Genomic DNA, 19,955 nt, shown 5'->3' on the forward strand with positions numbered 1-19,955 from the left:
GCATAGGAAGGAGTTTGAAGCTCAGCTGACCTAGGGGCCAAGCCCAGGCTTAGCAGGTGTCTGGCTAACATTTCTTCAGTGTCTTTGTATGCCACATGGGGACACCAGCTTTGGCCTCCTCCATACAGAGAAAGTATGCACCGTGCAAGGGACCCAGGAGAGTTGGCTACGGCACCAGTTCTATGATTCTACCTGCCAAGGGGTTACAGGGGAAACCTCGTCTTGTTTCTCCCCAGGAGCCATGGATGCTGTGGAACTTGCCAGAAGGTTGCAAGAGGAGGCCACATGTTCCATCTGCCTGGACTACTTCTCTGATCCTGTGATGACTGCCTGTGGCCACAACTTCTGCAGAGAATGCATCCAGATGAGCTGGGAGAAAGGGAAGGGCAAGAAAGGGAAGAGGAAGCAGAAGGGCTCATTCCCCTGCCCTGAGTGCAGGGAGATGTCCCCTCAGAGGAACCTGAGGCCCAACCGCCTACTAACAAAGGTGGCCGAGATGGCCCGCCAGCACCCAGGGCTGCAGAAGCGAGACCTGTGCCAGGCACACCAAGAGCCCCTTAAGCTATTCTGCCAGGATGACCAGATCCCCATTTGTGTGGTCTGCAGGGAGTCCCAGGAGCACCGGCTGCATAGGGTGTTGCCTGTGGATGAGGCTGCAAAGGAGTATAAGGTGAATAACAAGCTCAGGGGCTTCCATGTCCAGGAGGAGCCATGGTCAGTCAACACTGGGGAAGTATGACCAGGGGCTAGTGTTCCCTGGTTGGGGGTGGGGAAAATTCTGTCAAGTTGGCCTCTACTCAAGGTGTGAGAAATGTAGAACTTCATTTCATAATAAGAGCACTGCTACTAACTAGAGAGAGAAGGGTGGGGGCAGACAGGCACAATAGGAATGTATGTAGGTTGCAGGCCAAGCAACATGGAGGAAAGTCCTTTCCCCCCCCCCGGGACAAAACAGGTGTGTGACTGATGTGCCTGTTCCCAAGGATAGCCTATAGTATCCATGTTTATTGATGAGAGATTTAATTAAGTGTATAGCAAGCAAAAATAAAAACAATGAGTAGCAGACAGAAGTTGTAGAGAAATGCAAAACTTCATCAAAGGAGTTTACAACGCCCAGCAGAGACAATCGAGGGAGGAGCCTGATCCAGAGAGCAAAAGGCAACATTGTCAGGTCCGGGACTTAGAAACATCTGCAGCATCGACTGGGGAAGTCGAGGCAGCAGTCAGCTGGAGTGTGTTTTGTTTCGTTTCAGCTGAGCTTTCCCTCCACGGTTTCTCATTTCCACTGGATGCATTTTTATATCACAGGATAAACTGCAGTAACCTCTGCTGAAAGGGGCTTGTCTTCTAGTTGTTCTCAAGGGCACAATCTTATTCTTGGGCTATTTGTTTGTTTCCCTACTTGTCACTGACTTAGGGGGCCAGCCAATCCCAGGACACGGAGCTTTCAAGGACATTTTGAGACAAACATGGCTGAGTGTAAAATAGATGCAGGGCAGCCCTGCTTGCTTCCAAAGCCTGCTGCTCAGTGAGTTCAAACATCATAGATAATTTACCTATATAGTGTCTATTGCAGTGTTCCAACCTTCAAAACCCAGGTCGCTAAAGTCTCCTTTCCTGAACCTCATGGGCTCTAACTCTGGGCCCATGGCCTCAGATGGCCACTGGAGTGGGAAACTGGAACCTTCTGTCATCCATTTTTACTTCCTGACTGAAGGTCATTTGCTCATGTGTGTTGTGTTCTGAACGCCTCACTCCAAAGTCATGGGTTTTTTTGTTTTTGTTTTTTTTTGTTTGTTTGTTTGTTTTTGTCGGGGATGGGGACTGCCTGGTTCCTTGAGATCCTATAAGAGGGTCTCTGGGGTCAGGGCAGCCTGAGAGACCACAGTCCAGGCATTGGCAGAGATGGGATCGCTGACCTGAGGATTGTGTTTGTGTATCCAGAGAAGGTTGGAGGAAGACATAAAGTATCTTCGGGAGGAGATGATAAAGACAGAGACATTGCAAGCCAAGGAGGAGCAGACCTTAACTGAGTGGCAGGTGGGTGCCCAGTGGCTGCCATTCCAACCTGTGTGTCCATATCCATCCTTTCAGGGTGGGAAGCTTCAGGGAGGAAAAGGTTCCTAGACTCTGCAGGTTTGGTGGCTGACCTGAGAATTAAGCCCACACAAGACAGGTAAGGGGATTTTAATGATGATGATGAGGACCTCACCAAAAATGAGTCTCAGGTGATGGAGTCTTCCAGAACACATGAAGTTTGCCAAAGGACAAGAAAATTATAACACATGTAATTTTTTTTGTTTGTTTGTAGACAAGGCCTCCATAAATTACTCAAGTTATCCCTTAACTCACAGGCTTAAGTGACCCTCCTGCCTCAGCCTCCCAAATAGCTGTAACTATAGGCATGCACTTCTGCACCTGGGTAATTCAGATACATTTTTTTAAAATTCATTTTGCCTGCGTGTGTCTATGAAAAATGTACATGCAGTGCCAGACAAGGCCAGAAGAGGGCATCGGACACCCCTGGAATTGGACTTAAAGGTGGATGAGTCACTAATGAGTGCTGGGAACCAAACCCTGGTCCTACAGAAGAGGACCTTAACTGAAAGTTCCCTTAACTATTAAGTCATCCCTCCAGCCCCCTTTTAAATGATTTTTTTCTTAGTTCAGTTCTTAAATAGCTTTCTTTATTCCAGAATCAAGCAATGCTCCCATAAAAATAAATGTGGGCTGCATCTTTGATCTTAAAAATTGAGGAGGGCTGCAGATTTACCATTCCATTTCAAAGTTATCTTCCATGTAAGGTGGGATCAGGAAGATAATAGGACAATGACTAGTTGGCTAACAGTCAGTCATCTTGTGGTACTGTTGGGCAAGGATTGACTTCCTCCTGGAAATGACTTATTTGGGGGGTTGATATTGTTGGTTTAATGTGTGACTCCAGAACTCAAGGAAGCAAAAAGCAAGATCTGTTAGTTCAAGGTCAGCCTGGACTGCATAGCCAGTTCCAGGCCACACAGGGCTACTTGGGAAGAGTCTGTCTTGGAAGAAGAGGACAAGTACACACACACACACACACACACACACACACACACACACACACACACACGGTGGGGGGAAGGAGAGAGGAAGGCAGGAAGGAAGGGGCCTGTTTGGGAAGTTTAGCTGTTGTCTGTGAAATTCTGATTTCTTAGGAATTTTCATCAACAACTTTAGGGACATGGGTAACTCCAATCTGACTTCTAGCCTGGTCATTTGGAGTCCCCTGCCCTTTTTATGAACCATGCCTGTGTCCTTCCTTTAGGTGGTATGTTCTGAACCCACCCACATCAAGACACACAGACATTTGAATGTGTGGATGCTAACACTCAAGGTCTGATCTGTTAGGGTACAACAGGGATGTTATAGGGGACCACTGTCAAAGGTCCTGGTTCCCAGCTTTGCCCAAGAATTCTAGGTCACCAAGTGTCCAGAATTGCTGTGTGGCAACCTTGAAGGAAAGTCATTCTTTCTGGGCACATCTCATAGCCAGGCTGGGGGCGGGGCATTCCCATAGGAGACAGTGAAGGAGCGGAGAGAGCGAATCTTGGAGGAGTTCCAGAAGGTGGTCCTGTTTCTGGTGGAAGAAGAACGCAGGATTCTCCAGGTCCTGAAGAAGGAGGAAGAGGAAACCTTGGCGAAGCTGCAGGACAACAAGGTCTCCCTGGATCGCCAAGGCCGCTCCCTGGACCTGCTCCTGCTGCAGCTGGAGGAGCGGGTCCAGCAGGAGCCGCTTCAGATGCTGCAGGTAAGGCCAGAGGATGCTGAGGATCCTTGGGACTTTTCTCTGTGTTGCCACAAACCTGTGGGTGCACCATGAGGTGGGGCATGGCCTGAGGATGTGCACTGCGCCCAGGAGTTTTCGGAACAAATGCATCCTGACAGACAGGGCTGGGCTGAGGGTCACCTACCCATCCCATCCCAGTGCTGAACAGCAAACATCTCAAGCTGCCCAACACACACACACACACACACACACACACACACACACACACACACACACACACTGAGGGAGAGACAATAAAATACATTTTAAAGAAGAGGCTTGTTTTAGCTCAGAGTTCTGGAAGTCCAAAAGCATTGGTACTGCCAAGGGCTCTCTTCTGGTGCAGGCCTCATAACAAAGGGCCAGCCAGTATCTGCCAGTGTGAATGAGGCAGGCTGACTCCTTCACAACCCCTTCTCATCTCCGTTCACCCTGGTGGACTTGAGACCTACTCACCTCTTAAGGGCCCACACTGTGACTGCTCAACACTGCAACACTAGCAATTAAATGCCAGCCTGATTTTGCTGGGAACATGCCACATCTAGACAAGGCAATGGGCCACTGGGAAGCACTATAAATACATGCAATTTCCAGTCCAGGATGTTAATGGTGCTTGAAGAGTCTGTAGACTCTGGGTTTCTAGAAACTCTCCAGGGACCCTAGGTTCACCCTCAACCTCTCTCCCTCCTCAGACCATGCCCACTGTACCCCCTACCCTCACTTATTTGCCCCATTGTTCTATGCACCCTAACTGGGTCTGCAGCTGCTTGAGTCCAAAAGGAAACTCAGGACCCCGCCCTCCTTATCCACAGCTTAACTTCCTGAATGGCTTCATTTATGCTCAACCTGAAAACATTGAAGGGAAAACTCCAGAAGTAAACAATCCTTAAGTCTTAAAGGGCATGTGATTTTGGGGGATACTCAGATAAAACTCACCCAGGGTGTGAGCCACCCTTTTGTTCACTCTGTCCATGCTGTGTGTTATCACCAGCAACTGTCTTGGCTATGAAAACTACCTCGGGGGGGGGGGAACCTGTGGGTGGGCACAAGTAACAGCTAATAATGGCTCCAAAGCACAGGAGCAAGGAAGCTGGCAATTTACATGTGCCACAGAGAAGTCTGAGCAGCCAGCCTCCTTTAAGGAAGCTCTGTGCAAGTCGTGTGCCAGAGTTGCTTAGGTGGATGAGGAGCACAAACTTAACGACAGTGCATTGTTAGGGATGGTTCCGTTCTATTGTTAGTATTTTCCTGTGCCAGATTCATAAACTTCATCACACACACACACACACACACAAGCATGGCGTATACAAGGACTACTGATCCATGGCTTACTTGCCTCAAGGGAGGGGTAAAGAGTTTGGGAGTGGTGTGGCTCTGTGGTAGAGTGCTTGCTTAGCAGGGGCCCCATGTTCTGCCTCCACTACTGGAAAGCTAAAAGCTACAGGTTTCCCAGAACTTGCCACCTCCTCTCCCCTGACCTCAGGCTTGTGACCTTGGACTGAGGAGATGCTTAGGATCTGCCACGTGGAGGGGAAGGAAAGATCCAGCGAGTGTGGGAAGCTGTTAATCTGGGAAGGGACTGTCCAGCAGAGGACGTGGCTCAAAGTAGGGGGGCAACCGAGGTAACTTAGATACTGGCAAGAGGCACCAGCTCTTAACTGTCCTCTCTGTTGTTCGCAGGATTTGAAGGACACCTTGACCAGGTACTCTGTCACCCACAGCAGAGGTGGTGGTGGAGGTGGGTGAGGGAGGCCTACTTGGAGAGCCAGGGAGCACATGAGTCTGTGTTCCCTGGAGGAAGGAGAGCCTCAACACGCAGTACCCAGAGGTGAACCTCCCCGTGGCTCTCAAGACCGTGTGCAGAGTTCCAGGGCAGATAGATGTGCTCAAAAGCTTTCAAGGTAAGCGGAGACCCCGGGTCTCCAATCGTGAGCCCCAGTTCTCTGGGCACTGCTGTGTCTTATCCCGATGCTACCCAGGAGTTTAACATCTTTCCAAACCCTGCCCATCTTGAGGGTTCTGACCCTTCCACCTTTGACCTTGAATGACCCCTACTTTTCTCTGTCCACTTGGACCCTCTGCAGAGGCTGTGGTGCCGGACCCCAGCTCAGCATACCCCTATCTCCTCCTGTATGAAAGCCGCCAGAGGCGATACCTGAGCCCACCGCCAGAGAGCAGCGCGCCCTATAGCAAGGACCGGTTCGTAGCCTACCCCTGCGCTGTGGGACAGAAGAGCTTTTCCTCTGGAAGGCACTACTGGGAAGTGGGCATGAATCTCACCGGGGATGCACTCTGGGCCTTAGGCGTGTGCAGGGACAACGTGAGCCGGAAGGACAGAGTGCCCAAGTCCCCGGAAAATGGGTTCTGGGTAGTGCAGCTGTCCAAGGGGAAGAAGCACTTGTCCTCGATACCGGACTCCGCTACAGTCACACTCACGGAGCCTCCCAGTCACATGGGCATCTTCCTGGACTTCCAGGCCGGGGAGGTGTCCTTCTACAGTGTGAACGATGGGTCCCACTTGCACAGCTTCTCCCAGGTGACCTTCCCTGGGCCGCTGCTGCCGTTTTTCTGCTTGGGTGCTCCAAAGTCGGGCCAGATGGTCATCTCCACAGTGACCATGTGGGTGAAGGGTTAGAGGCTTGGGACCAGGCACAGTCAGTCGCTGGGCCGTGCCCTGGTTCCCCGGAAGGCAGGACGTTTCACCACCGTGGCCACTTACCCAGGCTTTCTCTGGGTCGCTAAGAGGCAATACCTATGCTGGCAGGGCAACTAACCGAAATACAATCACGATTAAAATGCTCGAATATGAACGGACTACTGATAAGATGCGAGATGCGGTAACTTTGGAAAGAGTCCCGACATTTCCCGGTGAACTAATTACTAAATATATAATTGCTCACTGTGCAAGTTGGTCTTTCGTTTTGTTAGCTTTGTCCCGCCCCGAAGCTTGCTAATTCCTTGGTTCCTAGTGCCCTTCTCTGGCCATCCGGTCCTTCACAGAGAAAGTGGAGCCCCACCCCGCCCCCTTGAGATAATTAGGGCTCCTCTCCCCTTCCTCAGCATTCCCTCTCCGAAGAACCCCTCACTCTCCATTCCCGTTACAAGTTAATGACACCCCCGGGACTCAAGTGAGGCGGTGCACTGGCAAGCATGCGTTTCCCAAGGGATTTCCACTCTGGGCTTTCCGGACCCGCGGCGTGACACCGCGTCTCGTTTGGCATACTGGATTACTCAGGTCTGCCCCCAGACATGAGGGTGGCGTTGGGGGTGTCTGAGCGACAACGGTCCAGGGGTGCCGAGGGCTGTGGGCAGAGGGTGAAAGCGCACTGAAAAAAACGCCAACACCAGTGCCCACTCCTTGGGTGTTTCCTTTTCCCGGGATCGCCCTGTGCCTCAAAACACCACAAGCCTTCCCGGACTTGCGGCTAAAGTTTACTTCACGCGGTGCCTGTGGAAGCGGGGACACCACCTGCAGAGACCTGTCACTGTGAATGAGCGCTCTAATGCGCTCTAATTCGGTCCCACCCCCAGGCCGTGTGACAAGCAGTGACCAATCCACGACAAAAGCGGGTTCCAAAAAACATAAAAATAAAAAATGAGTTTCCTGCTTCCGCCGCGGTTCCTCTTCCGGCGGAAGTCCCAGAGCCTAGTACCAGGCGTACCCACTACCCAGGAGGCCGGGAGTGTGGCCACCTGGTCCCGGGACCGTGCCCCCTACGCCCCCGCAGCCGGGTAGCGCGATCCCCGCGCGCCGCCAAGAGCCTGATCCAGGCGCTGCCGCCTGCACCATGGCCGCCCCGGACTTGTCCACCAACCTCCAAGAGGAGGCCACCTGCGCCATCTGCCTCGATTACTTCACCGACCCGGTGATGACCGACTGCGGTCACAACTTCTGCCGCGAGTGCATCCGACGTTGTTGGGGCCAGCCCGAGGGCCCATACGCGTGCCCCGAGTGCCGCGAGCTGTCGGCGCAGAGGAACCTGCGACCCAACCGCCCGCTCGCCAAGATGGCAGAAATGGCTCGGCGCCTGCACCCACCGTCGCCGGTCCCGCAGGGTGTATGCGCGGCGCACCGCGAGCCGCTGGACACCTTCTGCGGCGACGACCTCTGCCTGCTGTGTCCCACCTGCGAGCGCTCGGAGCACTGGGCTCACCGGGTACGACCGCTGCAGGACGCGGCCGAAGACCTCAAGGTGCGTTCCGCCAGGTGCAACCGGTCCATGCCTGGAGCGAAGGGATGTCCAGTCACTGTCCCGCCTTGGGTGAGGGAGTGTGAGTTAACCTGATCCCGTAAGGGGGTCGGGATGTAGCCTGTCTTATACCAGGATGAGATGCACAGGTATTCTGGGAAACTGGGTGTTGCTAAGTCAGTCCTGACTGGGCAGGGAGAACTGAAAAGGCCACTGTGAGAGTAACAGTTTGGCTGACGTCAGAGTTGATACTCGGCCAGCATGTTACCATCGCAGCATGAAATCAGGCACCAAGTCTCCTTGGCTTTGGATTTCAGCACAGGGGTCTGGAGCTTATAAACAAATTAGTGAGTTTTTCCTTTTTTTGCTTGGTCTATACGGGATTCATTGGTTCAGCAGGCTTCCTTTCTTGCCACCGCAAGCCTCTTGATGGTCCTGAAAGGGACCCTCGTCTCTCCAGAAGTGACATGATAAATCCTGGTGGGGCCACACTATAAAGCTTTCTCTATTACAAAAGAAGAAAAACCTTGTCCTTGCTCTTGCTAGGTTCATTGTCTGAACTTAACAATTAAACTGACAAGACAGATGAACGGGAGAAAGGCACAGCTTAAGTAACATTTTAAATTTCTCCTGCATAGGGGCCACACAAGAAAAAAGAAAAGGAAACTCAGAGAAGCAGGTACTAGGGCTTTTATACGAACAGGTGTTAGAGTTACCAGAGAGAGACTGGGACTTCTAGGTCTCAGCAGTCGTGGACCTGTGTAGGAAGGAGGAGACTAATGGCAGAGAGGGTGCCTTTCTCCTGTAGAATTGATGCTCTGCCTTCTGTCCACCTATGTATCTGTGTCTGTTCGGTAACCCTCACCTCCACAGGTTTGAGTGTGTGGACACAGCTTTATCAGGTGATACCAGAAAATCAGCAGATGGCTTTTACCTGTGACCAGTGGGTTTGCAGTGAGCCATTCCTCCATGCACTGGAGCTTGGGACCCGGGGTGCCCTGGGCCATGTTGGCCTTCATGGCTCAGGTGACAAGTTCACTCTTTGGCATTGGCCCAGAGGGGAGCTTCCAGGTCTCCAGTAAAACCGGAGAGATGGGAGGGTTCCATAGCAGGAACTGGGAGTTGAGGGGAGAACCAAGGCCTGACCCAGGGCCTCCTGGGTTCCACTCAACTCTCACCACACCCAAAGTAGGAAGTCTGCATCATGACCTAACCAGTGATAGGTTTGTACGCAGCCAGAGCTTAAAGTTTTTGCCAAAGTGTACACATGCTGCTGCTACACAAGCCCACTGTTTAAACTGCTGTCCCTGGCCTCAGCATTGAAAATGGGGATAGGGGGGCCAGAGAGATGTTTCAAGTAGTTATTTACTGTTCTTCCAGATTGCCCAAGTTTGGTTCCCAGAACTTATACTAGACAACTCATAGCTGCTTGTAACCCCAGCACCAAGGGGAGCTAACATGTCTGGCCTCCACATGCCTGCATACTGAAGTGCACATCCTACTTGCAGACATACACATTATCAAAATAATAAAGATAGTTTTTTTTTTTAATGAGAAAATGCCCAAGTATGGCGACTCATAGATATCATTCCAGCTACTCAGAAGGCTGAGGCAGGAAAATCAAAGTTCAGGCCCTACTTGGGTTACAGAGTAAGTTCAAAGCCAGTGCAGATAATGTAGTAAGATGTAACTTAGTGTAAGGTACTCACTAAGCATGCGTGAGCCCAGGGTTCCAGAGGAAATCACTGGAAAGAAGACTTAGGCCAAGCTTAGAACGTTAGCTAGAGGAGTACATGATGATAGGGCCAAGTGACAAGGCAGGCCCGAATTTTCAAGAGAAGTCAGGCAGCATCTGGGAAGCCTATGGCTTCTTCTTCTATAGCTCTGATGGGGGCTGAACCCAGCTGGTAGCTAGGCTCCATCTCTCCTCTGTGACTGACTTTGGGATTTCCCCCAGCACCTTGTCCGGGCCTGGAGTTGATGAGGTCTGGATTGATATAAGCAGACTCTACTGAGATAAGCACAATCCACCCAATTGACCTGTTTATAGGAATGCTTGCCATTCTGTAGTACACAAAAACTGCAAGAAAGTAGAAATGGAAACTGGATCAGGTCCAACCTAGGAAAATACAGCCATCCAATGAAGGACTGGGAGAAAAGGTGAAATAGGAAGTCTAGTTTGAACTCCTTCGATACATTCCCTCCTGTGTTAACCACAGACAGTGAGGACACACAGCCCTGGAGGCTGTCCAAGGTCAAGGCACATCTAGTCAGGGCTGCTTACCTTCTCACAAGTGGCCCCCTTTTTTGCTGTGTTCTCTTGTAGAAGAAGCAGGAACTCAAATCCTATCCAGAGATTAGGCCTTACTCTAATAGCCTAATCACCCTCCAGAAGTCTAGCCCGTCACCTAGGTGGTGGATATCCATCTGTGATCGGGTATTCACTTGGGAATTTTGAGGGATACTCAAGCCTTAGCCACTGATTGATTTGCTGTGACCCCTTGTGACCATAGGGGAAGAGGAGGGGACAGTGGCTTGGAGGGTGAAAAGCTCAGTCTTCAGTGCCAGCTTGGTGAGTGTGTCCTGTTTAGGGAGCCTGGATGCACTCACCAAGCAGGGACCAAGTAATTGTCCTCTTTGCTGGGGGGTGAGCGGAGCTGGCTTAGGGTCACGGGGCTAGAACCAAAAATAAGGAGAAACCTTGGCTATGGCATTTGGTGAATTTGGGGAAGGGGAAGAGTTCTGAACTTTGGTCACTAGAGGGGATATTACCAAATCAGGAGGATACCTGCCAGTGGTGGGCATTTTACCCTGCCATTATCTGGACAAATTTCATTTGGCACAGTGGGGAAGAGGTTGGGATAGGAGGTCAGGAGGGAAAAGGCAGACTTCTGTGTCTGGGCCCCACCTATAGGGCCCAATGCCGATTGGGATTCTCATGGCACCGCCTGGTCTCCATCCCACCAGGGGAGGCTGGAGAAGTCACTGGAGCACTTGCGGAAACAAATGGACGATGCGATGCTGTTCCAAGCCCAGGCTGAGGAAACCTGTGCCTTGTGGCAGGCAGGTGCCGGGTCTGGGGTGAAGGAGGGAGCTTTGAGTCAGTAGCTGGATACCAGACTAGCTGGAGACACCCACCCTTTGGTCAGGCCAGAACATGTGCATGTGTGTAATATATAGGATGCCAAACAAAGTTGGATTCCGTCCTTCTGCCCTGCGTTAAGTTCCTGGGGTCCTGGCATGGGGTCATGAGGGGTCCTAAGGATGGATTTGGATTGGATGTCAGGAGCAGGCCAGGTATGGGGGGGTCTCCACTAGTGGATTTAGAGGAGTCAGGGAGGTATTTGGCATTGGGGTAGATTTGGTCTGTCTATCTTTGTGGTGGCAGCTTTGTCTGGCTGACATGTAGGGATGGGCTTGGGGCCTGTGTGACAGATTTGGGTGTGACTGGTCTCAGGAATGGAACTTGAGTCTGGGTAGCAGCAGGTGGTAGATTGGAGGTCTGATGGCTCAAGGGGTGGGTCTGGGATGTGAATAGCCCATAATTGTCAGCTATGTATCTGAGCAGCCATGGGTGACAGATTGGATATGTTGTCAGCTCTTGGGGTCTAGGCAGCTCCTGGCAGTGTATTCTGTGTCTGATCAGCCTAGGCGGGTGGATTTGAGGTGTGGGCATCCCCAAATGGTCAGTCTGTGTTCCGGCATCAGGTCTCGCCGTCAGCTGTCCTTCTTGTGCCCTACAGAAGATGGTGGAGAGCCAGCGGCAGAATGTGCTGGGTGAGTTTGAGAGGCTGCGCCGCCTGTTGGCAGAAGAGGAGCAACAGCTGCTGCAGAAGCTGGAGGAAGAGGAGCTGGAGGTACTGCCGCGACTGCGCGAAGGGGCTGCGAGACTCGGCCAGCAGAGCACACAGCTGGCAGCCCTCATCTCAGAGCTTGAGAACCGCTGCCAGCTACCAGCGCTGGGGTTATTGCAGGTGAGTGAGCGGAGTGGAATGTCCTGGAGGTTCACGGTACTCCCAAGGGGAACCGGGTGTGCACCTTGCTCAGTATACTGCTTCCTCTCCAGACACACAGGGTCTGCACCTTCCTACTGCAGGGTTGCCACGGGGCATGCAGGACAGCCCCAAACCCTAGCCACTTGCATGCCTTCTGCCTCCACCACTGACACATGCAGGCCATGCTGCTATGTGATGTGTCAGAGAAAGAGAGAGGGAGAGGGGGAGGGAGGGAGGAAGGGAGAGAGAGAGAGAGAGAGAGAGAGAGAGAGAGCGCACTAGCAAAGAATTCAGAATGAGAAAGCATCGACAGAGCTTGTCCATAGCAAATCTGCAGAGAGCCCAGTCTGCACATCTCTCCTGTAAACACCACAGCATCTAAGACAGGTGTCCCAGCATTCTGCCACCCTACCTCACACTCAGTGTTAATAAAAGAAAGAGAAGTAGTCTTTGGTATCCATGGGGATGGATACCAGCCCCCCAAGGCTCCCAATGGGAGTGCACCAACCAGTTCCTTGAATGAAAGGGTGCAGCATTTGCTTATCAGCCGCATGCATCCTCTGCCTGCCTTCAGTCACTACTGGCTGACCTGAGACCCTGAATATTCTGAACATGCTGTTAAATAGCTGCTGCTCTGTATTTAAGGAATAATGAGAAGGGCAAACCTCATGTGTTCTGTCCAGATGTGATTTCACTTTCAGTCCACAGTCGGTTGAGTGTTCAGGTGCAGAGTGAGGGCATACAGTAAGGCGGACCTCGTAAGAAGTCCCAGCATTCAGCTTCCTATTTTCTCAGGCTGGCTGACCACGGTTGCCGTTCTCTATGGACAAAGCAGAATGGATGTGGATCAGCCTGTGTACCTTGGGGGGCAGGATACACCTTGTTTAGCTCTGGGGGATGCTTTTTGTCCCTTGTTGATTACTCATTCTTATTCCTGGGCCCCTGAGAGCTCTCGGTAGGACTCCCACCCCAAAGCTTTCAGCTTACATCCATACTCCCTACTTCCCGCTCACCCCTGGATGTCCAGTTATCTTTGTAGGGGGGCGCCCCCACCATTTCTGTTACAGCAATGTGAGGCTGGGGAGTTGAAGTCAAGCAGCAGCCTCTGATAGGGGCTCTTGGAACCCTCAGGACAAATCACTTCAGAAAAGTCCTCCTCATAAGACCTCATGGTAGGGATTAAATTCTGATGTGCATCTTGATGGAGACATTTAAACTGTCCAAGTCCCTTAGCGCCTCTCTTCTTCTAATTTTTTTGTTTTTTGAGTTCTCCCCAAGATGTATGCGCCAATCCTTCTCTTCTCTGAATCTTGCTTTCTCCTCATTTTCCCCAAACCAGAACACTCAGGTCCCCTGTCCTCTGTCTCAGGCCAGTCTAGATGACCCTAGAAAGTGTGGCAGTTAGTTCTAGGCCCTATCTGTGTGTGCTGGTAACTCCTCTTAGCTGACATGCTCTATAGCACAGAGTTGATTTCCACCCCCCTGAATAGATGTGTCTAAGGAGGCCTCTTCCCTACTCTGAAGTCTAAGGCTCTCCTGTAACCCCAGCAAGGAAAGTCTTGTGCCATCCTTGCCTCGGGCCATGTGACCACCAATGCCCCCAACACACCTGTTTCCTAATGGATGGGAGACAGGAGATTTCATCCACTCTGCCCACATCAGGCTCATGGTGCTCCAGGCTCATACACATGTATCCTCCCCTATGTCTTCCAGGGAATCGACATTTACCTTCAGAGCCCTCTCTTTTGAGGCCTTTGTGATCTGTTGTCTCCCAGAAAGAACTTGCAAGTACGATCCCATCTGCAGGGGCCTTCTCCCTTGACAGGGACTGTGTTTATCGTGTCTGACAAGAAGGCCAAGGCTTGTAGGAACTGGCTAGCTGCATGCGTTGTTCAGCTCCCCTGCCACATACAGTGCCATAGGCTGGGTGCCTGATACACAGAACGTTACTTCCTTATGATTCTAGGGACTGGATGAAGAGGACAGGGTTTCAGCAGAGCTAGTGTGTTAGTTTATTGTGTTGCTGTGAAATACCTGAGGCTGGGGGCCGAAAGTCAAAGCAGCATGCTGGCAGCTTGGGTGGGTGACACCTTAGCTGTGTTGTGTTATGGCACTTTGGCTGTGTCATGTTATGACAGTGGCATCATACTGTAAGGGGCTGAACAAGGGAGAGTGCTTGGTGAGATGGGGCCTAGAGGAAAGGACCAGCTTGCTGTTAATTCTCCTAAGAGCTATCCAAGGTCCACGTGAACTGTATTATATTAATTCCTTCTAAGGATAAGCCCCTGATACTTCCCTTTAGATGGCACCTCTTAAAGGTCACACTACTTCTTGACAAATCTTCATAGGATTCAAATTCCCACCACCTATCTAAGAGGCCAGTCACCCCAGCCAAATTATGGAGATTAGTGTCTCTGGAGGTCTCTCTCCTGGTTCAAAGATATCCATCATCTCCCGTGTTCCCACTTGTCACTCAAGTCATCAGTCCTGCTGTTACCATCAACTGACTGGGGACTGCTCTAGTGAGATAGAGATTCTGGGTTGGCAGGGAGCTCTTATTTCTCTTGGTGTTTGGCAGAAGTGAACAGTAACAGCAGGCAACAGCACGTGGCACTCTCTGGTGTCCTTGGGTGTAGGACATCGGGGGCCTTGAACCCACAACTGTAACAGTTCTTGTATAAGGGCCTAGGGAGTAGAGATTCGTCCCTATGGCAGGCAGTGCTGTAGCTTCCAGGCAGGCCTGGGTATCGAGATTCCTTGACCCTTAACACCAGCCAGTGTTGAGCCCAAGGTGTCACTCAGAACCTTGACTTTAGGTTTATACATCTCCCTGGAACTCTTACTGGCAGCCAGGGCCTGATGTTTCCGGGATCTTAAGTCCTTTTGTTTTTAGCTGAGGCTCACTGCCATCTATCCCTCTGCTTTATTTATTGACGTTCTCCCTCCTGCCCTGACCACTCAGCTGCTGCTTCACACTCAGCCAGCTGATGGGGCAGCATCTACCATCTCCGTTGCTTCTCTTTTTAATATTACCAGCTCAGCCTATGCCACTACAGTTAGGTGAGAAGAGACCACAAGGGCCTGTTGGGCCTGTTGGGACACCTGGGAAATGGGCAGGAGGGTGCCTCTGAACCTGCATGCATGCCATGGGAGCTGAACAGCCTGTTTTATAGCCAGAGACGGGGGTTTTGTATCCGTCACAGCTAGAGAAGGGATTTTGTATCCTTCGAAGCCTGCCTCTGGGCACCAGTCACCACTGCCCACTAGGCCACCAAGGGAAATGCTACCTAGAGTTCATGGAGGCAGAAAACTGCTACAGGCTGTTTTGGCTGAGGCTGTGCCTTCAGGAGCAGTGAGAACTTGAAATTATTAACACTAATAGTGACTTTTGTGGCCTTGGTTGTCCTGAAACTCACTCTGGAGACCAGGCTTGGCCTTGAACTCACAGAAATCTGCCTGCTTCTATCTCCTAGTGCTGGGACTAAAGTCGTGCACCACCGCCTGGCTGTGACTTTTTTTTTTTTTTTTTTTTTCAGAAATGTTGATTTTCTAAGTTTCATACACGTGTGCCACAGATGCTGATTGTGTCCACTCCCACTGCCCCCAAAACCCCAGTGCACGCTTTTCCCATCTTCTTTTCTTCCCTCTCTTCACTCTTTCATTTAAATGATCTCCTAAGTCCAGTTCATGTTGCCCATATATGCTGGGCAACCTGGCAGCAGCCTAATGAGCCCCTCCTGCATCGTGCTGGGGAGAGCCAGGATGAGGTAACTAGACTCGGTACTGAGTGTACCCTTTCTTCCTCCTACAGGACATTAAGGACGCCCTGTGCAGGTATGAGCCTGGGCAGCTGGGCAGGATGTGGGTGGGGCCCAGCTGCTGGCCTCAAGCATGAAGCTGAGCTGTCCCCTGTAGGGTGCAAGATGTGAAGCTGCAGCCTCCAGAGGTGGTGCCCATGGAGCTGAGGACCGTGTGCCGGGTCCCAGGGCTGGTGGAGACCCTGCGGAGGTTCCGAGGTGGGTGTTCAGTCCTGGGAGCAGAACTGTCAGGAGACCCTAGGACTTGAAGTGGATTCAGTAGCTTAGAGTAGCAGTTCTAGAAACTTTCCTCTGTTCTAGACATGTTACCATGCATGGATATTTTCCAAACCTCCATCAGGCCCAGCCCCACAAGACTGCCCTTACTTCAGTGCCACTTGCAAGATCCAGGGGTTGCCCATATTTCTGTCTCCCTCCTTTTCCTCCAAAGTCCTCACAGCCCCTACCTGATGTTAGATAATTTGCTAGGGTGGCTCACTAAAGCCAGGAGACACTTTGCTTAGTATTAACTGTTATAAAAGCTGCAGTTGAGGAAGCGAGGTGGAGGATGGGCACAGAGCCTTCCTGCCCTTGCTGTACACCACCCTTCTGGAACTTTGATGAGTTCTCCAGCTCAGTGTGCCAGATCACTGTGAGCAAACTTGATGCCTGGCTCCTCTCCTCTTCCTGGAGCCAGTGAATGGGGCTGAAATTCACATCCTTCTGTCCCACAGCTGGCTGTGTGACCAGCCCCATCCTGATGTCATCAGCACCACCTGAGCCATCTTAGTAGCTTAAGTTCAGGTGTGATGTCAGGGAACTCCTAAAATTGGCAAAGCAGGCTGGGCGTTGGTAGCGCACACCTTTAATCCCAGCACTCGGGAGGCAGAAGCAGGCGGGTCTCTGTGAGTTCGAGGCCAGCCTGGTCTCCAGAGTGAGTGCCAGAATAGGCTCCAAAGCTATACAGAGAAACCCTGTCTCGGAAAAAAGAAAAAAAAAAAATTGGCAAAGCAGGTTTTCAGGCCTTCCTCCAAAGCCAGGGCGGACTCTGTTGCCAAGCCTTGTTTGTCCAGGGGACTGCTGCCCTTGGTTCTAGCCAAAGGCCAAGGGGTTGGGGGCATGCTAGGCCCAAAGGTAGGTAGACTAGAAATCACCTGGGACTGTGACAGCAACTCTCCTCCCAAACAGGTCTCTGTGTTTCCCCAGAGCTATAAGAATGCAGCAGGGCCCAGTGTGTAGCTGTGGCTCAAACTCAGTCTTCCATTATAGAGTAAAAGAAAGAACAAATATAGAAAGTGGGGGCCAGGACATGGTGTGGACAGAAGCATCCACACTTCAAGGTCACCCTTGACTATGTAGCAAACAAGTCCATCCTGGGCTACATGAGACCCTTTCTCAAAAAAAAAAAAAAAGAGAAAAAGAAAAAAAATGTAGCCAGAATGCCCTCTTGTCATCAAAAGTAATGTAGGAGTGGTTTCTAGAACATTCTGGGTTCAGATAGAGCTAGGTGTCTTCTCAGGGAGGGGATGTTCTCCACTGGGGAGAGAGTTACTTAAGCCTGATGATCTAGCAAACAGGAGCATGGGCTGCCGGGGAGGGCTTAGCTGATGGCCAAAGTGGATGGGGGCTGATTTGGGAGTATGGTTGACCTTGGGCCTCTCCACAGGGGACATAACCCTGGACCCAGACACTGCCAATCCAGAGCTCGTCTTGTCTGAGGACCGGAGGAGTGTGCAGCGTGGTGACCAGCGGCAGACCCTGCCTGACAGCCCAGAGCGTTTTGACCCAGGCCCCTGTGTGCTAGGTCAGGAACGCATCACCTCTGGCCGCCACTACTGGGAGGTAGAAGTTGGGGACCGCACCAGCTGGGCGCTTGGCGTGTGCAAAGAAAATGTCAACAGGAAGGAAAAGGGGGAGCTGTCAGCTGGCAACGGGTTCTGGATCCTGGTGTTCCTGGGGAGTTTCTATAATTCCACTGAGCGGGCCTTCTCCCCACTACGGGACCCTCCTAAGCGTGTAGGCATCTTTCTGGACTATGAAGCTGGTCATCTCTCATTCTACAGTGCCACAGATGGGTCGCTGCTGTTTATCTTCCCTGAGACCCCCTTCTCAGGCACACTCCGACCCCTCTTCTCACCTTTGTCTAGTAGTCCGACCCCTATGACCATCTGCAGGCTGATAGGCGTACCTGGGGACACCACTGGTCCCCAGTGACCCAGACCCTCTACAAGAATCCCTTCACCTCTCTTGGTTCCTTGTCCTGACCATACTGAGGCCCAGGAGCCAGACAGTGTCCTGTGAGCATTAGGAGAAGCAGTGCCTTTCTGAGCACACGTGGGAACACAAGCTCTCAGTCTCAGTGACAGTAAGAGTGGGAGTACACTGGGCTGGGCTCTGTCCTCGTGGCGGGGATCCTCTCCACCACTGATGTCACTTAGTGCCAAAAGCCCTCACCAAAGCACTAAGTCCCATGTGTCACCAGCACCTCTGACTTGAGGTTCCAGTGATGTGATAGGCTTTTCCAGAAGTAATCCGGACCTGTCCACACTGCTGTGCCAACAAGCACGCCACGCCATCCCTGAAATGAATCTAGGTAAGGTTAGGTAGGAGCCAGTTTCAAGCTCACCAGCGTCTCAGGATTTGGTCCAGTAGATGGGAGGGCTGCTCAGAGTCCTTGTCATGCTAGGTGTGGCCACAGTGAAAGATGAAAGGGTAGTAGCTTGGCCCCAGATGATGAAACAGTCTGGTGGGGACTGAATCCTAAATGAGTCCTCTACATTTGTATTTAGGACATAAGGGGCCCAAAAGCAGAACTCAGACATGACACTTGAACATGCCCTCCTGTTCTGAGACTTGTCTGGTTTTGCCCTCAAAGGGGCTTCCCTGGTGTCTGACAAGCTTTGGTACACTGCCGGTGGCTGCCTGCCTTGCAGAGTGAGCTACACAGTCCCTCCCGAGTGCACAGGAGCCAGCAGGGACTGCTTTTGTATGACACTTGCGGGAGTTTTATCTTTTATTTATTGAAAGGAAACATTTAAATAAACAGTCATCTGCAACAGTGTCCTCTGCTTATCCTATGGATAAATAACTGGGGCCTTGGCTTGGTAAGGTGGCTCAGCAGTTAAAAGCACCATTCTGCTTTGGCTGAGTTTGAACTGACTTGGGTCTCAGCTCCCAAGTTGGGCAGCTTATAACTGCTTATGACCCCCACTCCAACGAATTACACATCTGGCTTCTGAGGGCATTTGCACTCACATGCTGCATAAAACCCTCTCTTGCACACATAAAAAAAAAAAATAAAAATAAAAAAAAAAAAAAACCCTGATAGGCCAGGCGGAGGCAGACATGGGGTGGTTAGGTTGTCACTGGGAAGCACTGACTCCCAGGTGGCTCACAGGTCACCAGACGGAAGGCAGACAGCTCTTTCTTACACAGGCACGGCAAGCTGGAGGTTCCATGTGTTCTTTATTCCACATGTGTGTTGAGTGTGTATGGCACGGAAAGGACTTGGTTTCCTGGGGTTAGTGGGTACTTTCTCATAGAGCGCATCTTCAACTTGCTCCTGCCCTGTAACCAGCTCTGTTTTGAGGAGGACACTTCCTCCGTGACACTTCCACATATTTGTTCCAGGCAGGGGATGTCTAGCAGGTGAATGTAACACCTGTGTCACCTGGCTGTGGCTTGTAGACAGTGTGCTGCATTTTTGTAATTTCTGGGGCAAGGAGACTCTGGCAAACAGATGGGGCAGCCATGTGTTTGAGACCAACATGTTCTCATAGCCCTAGCCGTGGCTTTGGAGAAGAGCTGAACACAGGTTCTGAGGAAGGATGACGTCCATGGCCAAAGCCAGATACTGGGTTCTGTAAGTCTAGTGTTGTACTACTGGCTAAAGGGGTTCCTGGGGAGAGGCCCTAGTCAAGGAGTGTACATACAGCAGGAACTCCCATGGTGGAGTAGACGCCACACCAGTCACATCAGTGAGACTGAAGGACATAGATGAATGTAGTGGCTGAGCCCTATCCCAGCAGTGGGGTGAATTCTGAAATGAGAAGTTGCTGGAAAACCAGATGTTGGTTGAGAAAGATCTCATAAAAGCCGAGCAACCTAAGTAAAAGTCTTTTCATACAGGTTCACATCAAAATTGTAGCCAACCTAAGTGAATTAAAGT

The 19,955-nt window shown here is 51.3% G+C and overlaps 2 protein-coding genes across 7 annotated transcripts; both read left to right on the plus strand.

The window, feature by feature from the left end:
* The first annotated feature begins 241 nt into the window (after positions 1-241).
* On the plus strand, positions 242-6,979 carry LOC113836810 (E3 ubiquitin-protein ligase TRIM17). The gene is made up of 6 exons (XM_027427365.2): positions 242-670; positions 1,945-2,040; positions 3,557-3,787; positions 5,486-5,508; positions 5,603-5,706; positions 5,890-6,979. Exons 1-6 carry the CDS (start codon positions 242-244, stop codon positions 6,438-6,440), a joined length of 1,434 nt encoding a protein of 477 aa, XP_027283166.1. The 3' UTR covers positions 6,441-6,979.
* A 442-nt stretch (positions 6,980-7,421) lies between these two features.
* Positions 7,422-18,848, plus strand: Trim11 (tripartite motif containing 11). Of its 6 annotated transcripts, none has more exons than XM_035447872.1 (6): positions 7,422-8,067; positions 10,963-11,058; positions 11,742-11,969; positions 15,802-15,824; positions 15,906-16,006; positions 17,454-18,848. In XM_035447872.1, exons 1-6 carry the CDS (start codon positions 7,594-7,596, stop codon positions 17,999-18,001), a joined length of 1,470 nt encoding a protein of 489 aa, XP_035303763.1. In that variant the 5' UTR covers positions 7,422-7,593; the 3' UTR covers positions 18,002-18,848. The 6 variants fall into 6 exon arrangements, with proteins under 6 accessions (XP_035303763.1, XP_035303762.1, XP_027283163.1 ...); XM_035447871.1 differs by having other exon boundaries at positions 7,423-8,067; positions 11,739-11,969; XM_027427362.2 differs by having other exon boundaries at positions 7,423-7,998.
* Positions 18,849-19,955: the final 1,107 nt, after the last annotated feature.

This window comes from Cricetulus griseus, chromosome 7 (assembly GCF_003668045.3).
Source record: "Cricetulus griseus strain 17A/GY chromosome 7, alternate assembly CriGri-PICRH-1.0, whole genome shotgun sequence".
Classification (NCBI taxonomy): domain Eukaryota; kingdom Metazoa; phylum Chordata; class Mammalia; order Rodentia; family Cricetidae; genus Cricetulus; species Cricetulus griseus.

Excerpts from the sequence above, each read along its gene's own strand:
- LOC113836810 (XM_027427365.2), top strand. The coding sequence starts at position 242 with ATGGATGCTGTGGAACTTGCCAGAAGGTTGCAAGAGGAGGCCACATGT. Across the intron at positions 2,041-3,556 it reads AGACCTTAACTGAGTGGCAG|GAGACAGTGAAGGAGCGGAG; the intron begins GTGGGTGCCCAG and ends GCATTCCCATAG. Across the intron at positions 3,788-5,485 it reads AGCCGCTTCAGATGCTGCAG|GATTTGAAGGACACCTTGAC; the intron begins GTAAGGCCAGAG and ends TGTTGTTCGCAG.
- Trim11 (XM_035447871.1), top strand. The coding sequence starts at position 7,594 with ATGGCCGCCCCGGACTTGTCCACCAACCTCCAAGAGGAGGCCACCTGC. Across the intron at positions 11,059-11,738 it reads AAACCTGTGCCTTGTGGCAG|AAGATGGTGGAGAGCCAGCG; the intron begins GCAGGTGCCGGG and ends TGTGCCCTACAG. Across the intron at positions 15,825-15,905 it reads ATTAAGGACGCCCTGTGCAG|GGTGCAAGATGTGAAGCTGC; the intron begins GTATGAGCCTGG and ends TGTCCCCTGTAG.